General features: G+C 52.6%; 1 protein-coding gene across 1 annotated transcript in view; it reads right to left on the minus strand.

Moving 5' to 3' along the window:
* LOC112973559 (visual system homeobox 1-like) overlaps positions 1-4,528 on the minus strand; it is an 8,865-nt gene extending 4,337 nt beyond the window's left edge. Inside the window, exon 1 of the mRNA XM_026081582.1 lies at positions 4,493-4,528. Coding sequence (XP_025937367.1) covers positions 4,493-4,528 — 36 coding nt within the window. The remainder of the gene's footprint in view (positions 1-4,492) is intronic.
* Between the last annotated feature and the right edge of the window lie 1,024 nt (positions 4,529-5,552).

The following is a 5,552-nucleotide window of genomic DNA, read 5'->3' on the forward strand; positions in this document are numbered from 1 at the left end:
GCACCTGGGGCTGCCCCAGCATGGGGGGGAGGTGGGGGGACAGAGCACCCCGGGGTCCCCTTGGGCCCCTTCGCTTTTCCCGAGTGTTTTTGCCGCAGCGGTGCTGGAATTGGAGACTTTCACTGCTAGCCAGGGAGGATCTGCCGCAGTAATTAGAAGCCCTAATCCGGTCACCACCCACAACAAATTTCCTGCCTGAGCAGATATTAGTGGATAAAACCCTAATTTTTGACGTTGCCCCAGAATCAGCTTGATTTCAGCAGTTTGCGTTAAGGCTGAGCTGTTGGGAGAGATGATGAAGCCTTAAATATGCATATGGCCTAGTCATTTGGAAAGTTTGGGGATAAAGCGTACATAATTGCTCCTAATCAGTTTATGAAACATAAAAGCTCAAACCCGAGAGAAAGCCGATAGATGCAGGAATGGAAATAGCGGTTAAATCTGCCCCGCGCTGGCGAGCTGGCCTGGATATGGCGGCATTGCCCAGGCCTGGGGGAGGCCATTGGGGACTGAGGATGCTCCAGCCCCTGGGACAAAGCTCTGGGACCGGGACTGGGACAAGGACCGGGATGGGATATATGTGCTGTGACCCACCAGCTTCCCCAGCCATGATGGAGATGGGCATCTCCACCGGTCTTTTGGACAATAAATCAGTTAAAGGATATCTTGATATATGCTCATCAGATAGGATTATCTGGGATTAGACTAATCAGTAAATGTTTCTCTGCTCATTATTTTCCAGGGAAGATTTTCCGCTGATTCTCCGACGCCGAAAGATTATTAATCGCTTAAAGAGCAGAATATCAAACATCAGCCCCTGCTCTAATTTCTCCAGGGTCCCTCCCGCCGCGGGCAGGGTGCATGTGTGTGCCCGGTCTGGGACCCTCCACGAGGGCTACCAGCGAAGGCTGTGCTCGCCCTGGCCTGGGCGCGCATCTACTCCAGGGGGAGGGTGCCTCCGCGGACCCACGCTCTGCTCCCCGCTGGGCTTCATGGGACCAGGGGGCACAGTGAGGCGGGACAGTCCCCAAGGCATCCCCCCTCCCCGTCCACGGAAAGAGCGGATGTGCCTGCTCCTCAGCAGCTCCAGCACAAAGTCAGACAGCCCGCCGGGCCCAGCAGCACCCTGGGGAGGTTTTGGAGGCCGCAGTCTTTGCAGGGATGTAAACCTTAGGGGCAACCTCAGGCTCGCCTTGGGGCCACCTTCAGTAGGTATGAGGATGGGGAATGAGTGAGAAGGTATTGCAGGGCCTGGTTTAGGGGATTAGTAATGGGATAAGGCAGCTTTCACCTCCCAGACCCTGCTTTAGATATGAATCAGGTCAATCATAAAGGAAAGTCGGCACCATCTGACAGTTCCTGGCAGCTCTGGGTGGAAGACGCTCCCAGCGCTCCAGACCGGATGGAGAGGCAACCCCCTCGGGAAGGCCGGCTCCTGCTGCGTGCCTGTCTGGGGGAGCCGGTCAATGCGGCGGGGCTCTTCCCCTCGGCCCCCACGCTGCGCATCTGCATGCACGCGTGGCTTTTCTTCCCCCTCCTCCGTGGGCTGCTGGGAGCCCAGGGAAATGTCAGCTGTTGGGCAAACGCTGTCTTGTTGCACACAAAGAAAAAGGAACTGCGAAATAACCTGCTGCTAGGAGGCAGCAAAGAGGGGCGAATTGCTACGAGCACTTACGTATTTCACGTGACCAAATGCCCCGTCTCCGAGAGCTACAGGTGGGTTTCCTCCCCGCGGGGAGGCGAAGCCAGGCACGGGGCATTTCTCAGGCTGCAGCCAGGACCGACGTCTCTGCTCCCAAGGCTGCTTGCGCTGCGGAAAGCAGTTCATTTCCTGCTTGCCTTTACACCGGCGAAGCAAAGTGCTCACAGCAACGTGCACGACCACGTCTGGCCACATGCACCAGCAGCTCTCATTGGGCACCAGAGAGGGGGGGTCCCCTTCCCATGTCCCTGCTCCACGTGCCCCAGAGACATCCTTGCTAATTCCTCCACACAGATTTCTTCCTTAAGACATATGCCTTTGATTAAAAAACAGAAGAGCAGTCATGGTTTAAGCGGAGTTTAAGAGCAAACCGTGCATGGAGGCACAGGGCTCGCACATCTGGAGTGCCGCAGATTTAATCAAACTGCCGGCAAGTGCCATGCGCGGACAGCTGTCACAGTAGCCTGGGGCTATTCTCCTAATTAATTCCTAGCCAAGCGCAGGGCAAGCAGATGACCATCGGGGTGCTGCACTTCCAGCCACGGTGGGAGGCAGCGTGTGGGCAGTGAGCGGTGCGCTGGGGACCTCAGCTCTCATGGACTGCCCATGAGACGCCCCCAGCGGCACCTACCCTGGGGCTCAGCCCCATCACGCTGCCGTGGGGTGCCCCACAGTGCAAATGCACCGTCATTTTGTCTCCCTTGGGAAGCAGCCAAGGCCGCAGAGACACAGCCGCCATAGCTGTGATCTCTCGCTGCTCCTTTTAGGGACTTTGGCAGGTGCTTCTCGCTTCCTCTCCACTTTGCTGTTGTTTTCTGGTCCCAGTTCCCCATGCATCTCACATCCCCGTGGACGCCCCCCTTCCAGCCTTGATTCCCCTTGGTGCTCAATTACAGCTTGTTAAAGGTGATTGAAATGACTGCCGGAGCTGGTTCTACACAGGCGCTTGGGGGTCCCGGACACACGGCACAGTGAGGCTGGGAATATCCGACTGTGAGCAGCCCCACACTAGCTGACCGACTGTCCACTCCAATTAGCCCCACAATAGCAGAATAGCAGCTATTATTCCCTTGCCCTATGCTTGTCCGATTACTTTACCATCTTATTTTTCGATCATTCCTCCAAAATGTGCTAATTAAATGGGAATTATCAAGTCAATTAACGAAACTCTCATTCAAGCTGAAAAGAAAAGAAAACATAAGCAGAAGACCTGCAGCGGGGAGGCTCCCAAGCACACACAATAGCTGCCACGTTCATTAAGTCAGCATCTCCCAAAAGAGAGGTATACATTGTCCCACTCTGGTACAGGCCAGGGAGATGAAATTTCCTGAGTGAGGAAGTCAAATTTCTATTTTTTTCTTTTAATGTAAAAAAAAAAGAGCATTTCATCACCTTCTCAGGGCTCTTCTACATGTGGGAGACCAGAAATTGCCTTGGAAGACTTGATCCAAGGACGATGAAACCAGCGGAAAGATTTTTACTGACCTCAGCAAGTTTTGAACTGAACTAAAGTTCTTACTTTCCTCCCAGCCTGGAAGATTTTAAGCCAGTTTCTTCATTTAGACTATCAGCCTTTAATTAGATAATGGCATGAACTTAAGATAAATCAAACCCCAGCAAAGTCCTTTGAAATATCTCAACTGACAGCAATGGTTTTCACATTTGCCGTCTAGAAGGGGAGGCTTAGGGGACCTTGGAGCCCTTTAGCCCAAACAATGTCCATGGTGGTAACTGCTCTGGGGTCGATGGGAAACAGGCAGGGGGAAGGAAAACACATGCAGGGAAGCTACTTGCCCATGGCCAGCCAGCAGGACAGCAGCAGAGCTGGGAGCCGAGTCTTGCCGCACCCTAGTAACATCTCCGTGGGAGTAAGGAAAGGCAGATTTAGTTTATTCTGACCCCAAAGGGGAGGAAAGTCCAGCTCAGAGCCGGGCAAAGGTGTTGCCAAGCCCTTTGCGTTTCCGAGTCAGCTGAGCCATGCCTAATCGTAGGCACTGTGCTGTGAGACCTGACAGAATTGCTTCTCTATATTCTCTTCTTCTAATTGCTTTAATTAATCTCCAAGTTTGCTATCTGAGTGCCGTGCCATATGGTATTGATTTTCCAGCTCTATATAACAGCCCCGGCCATGAAAGAAGCTAACCTAATTACCGAGGGGGACACCACGCATGTGGGCGCCTACTCCCACTCTTCCCTCTAATGCCGCTTTTCTACATCAGCTCCCCTGAATGCAAACAGGTGCTGAAACTCAGAGGCTGAGGACACGAATCCCTGCTCGTAGGGATGAAATCAGAGGGCTTGCTCCCAACCCCGTCACCAGCCCGGGCTTGCAATGCCAGATTTAAGGACTGTATTCCCAGGGTGTTACACAGAGCCCACCAGGCATGGCGCAAGCAGCACCACCTTTACTGAAATGCTCCTGTCCCAAAGAAACCAGCCGAAGAACCTAGAGAAATAACAGAGAAATAACATCAGATTTATTCCCCCTACACAACTGCTTCTTCTTCGACTTGTCCCTGAGCTCACAAAGCTTCTTAGGGGAGAGTCTGGCCCTACACAGCTTGCCCATCAGCCTTGCATTGCCCTGTGACGCTGTAGTAGCCTGCGCACAGAGCTAAATACGCACACGAGGCTTTGCAGGACGGGGACATAACTGGGTGCTAGGATTTTAAAAGCTACATGTTCCCTCAGGCTTGTTTGCATCAGAGAAAATGCAAAATTCGGACACCCGACCAGTCAGTTTGCAGGTTCCTGGCTTTCCTGCCAGCTTCCAGGGTTTGCTTTTCATACGACTTCTGCAACATAATCCAGGTAGACCTCTGCCATGGTGCCAAAAATGAATATATCACAAATGAACGGATCAAACGATGCTGACAGCAAAGAGTTACTGAAACACCTCAGTCGGGGACTTGTGTTATTGGTGTCACAGTCACACTCTGGGAAAGAGGAAGAGTAAAAGGATTAAGAGGAAGAAATAAGAAACATGTCCCTTGTAGGACCAGGGTCTGTGGTCTTCTTTTTAACCTTGGAGCTTTGCTGGAATTTGAAGATGGAAAAAACACATTTTCTTCCTCTTTGGGAATGGCGGTGGAGGCTCTTGTTTCCTTTTGCTCAGTACCTAGAGTGGTTTCCATTTTATTGTGGGAGAGAAGTCCACTTACGTGTTTTCCTTAGCACTGCTTGCTCTCCTTTGCTATTCTTGCAATGTTTAATCAGCCAAAGCACCTGCCAACATCCTGGGAGGTGAATGTACTGCAACGGCTGCAGAAACCCTGGGAAATACTGTTCGCTCTGCTCTTACCTTCTTACTTTCTTGTTCATGTGTTCAGTGAAGGGGATGCTCGGGCTGGGGGAAGTGCTGGGACAGCCCTGAGTGTGTGCCCAGCGTGAAGCGTGGCACGGGCCACGGGGATGCCAGGAAGTTGTCCCCAGAGGCAACCCGAGCAAAGAGACAGTGAGCCAACCCCTTGCCCACACAGCAGGAGCAGTTCAAGGGGAAAGAAAAGCCGAGCCATGGTGGTAATGACATTTTTCCACATGGGTAAATGCATTGATCTGTGAGTGACAATACCAAGCTCTGCCTCTGCCTGTGGTGCAGAGGAGGAGGGATGAGAGAAAGCTTCCCCTGCGCAAGATTTTTGAGGGCAGAAGTTTCCCAGCTTCCCTACGCTAAGCAAGAGGCTGGCATGTGCGGAGGATGTGGTGCCATGGATTTGCTCCCAGTTCCTGCCGAAACCATGGCTCAGATCTCTCCCGGGGACAGGCTTCCCTGTGGGTGTCCCGAGCTCCTCCTTAAAGGTGTGCTCAATGCAGGTGAGCATCATGCACACTCCTACGCCCACGTCCTCCT

Source organism: Apteryx rowi, unplaced genomic scaffold, assembly GCF_003343035.1.
Source record: "Apteryx rowi isolate R43461 unplaced genomic scaffold, aptRow1 scaffold_555, whole genome shotgun sequence".
NCBI classification, from domain to species: Eukaryota; Metazoa; Chordata; class Aves; order Apterygiformes; family Apterygidae; genus Apteryx; species Apteryx rowi.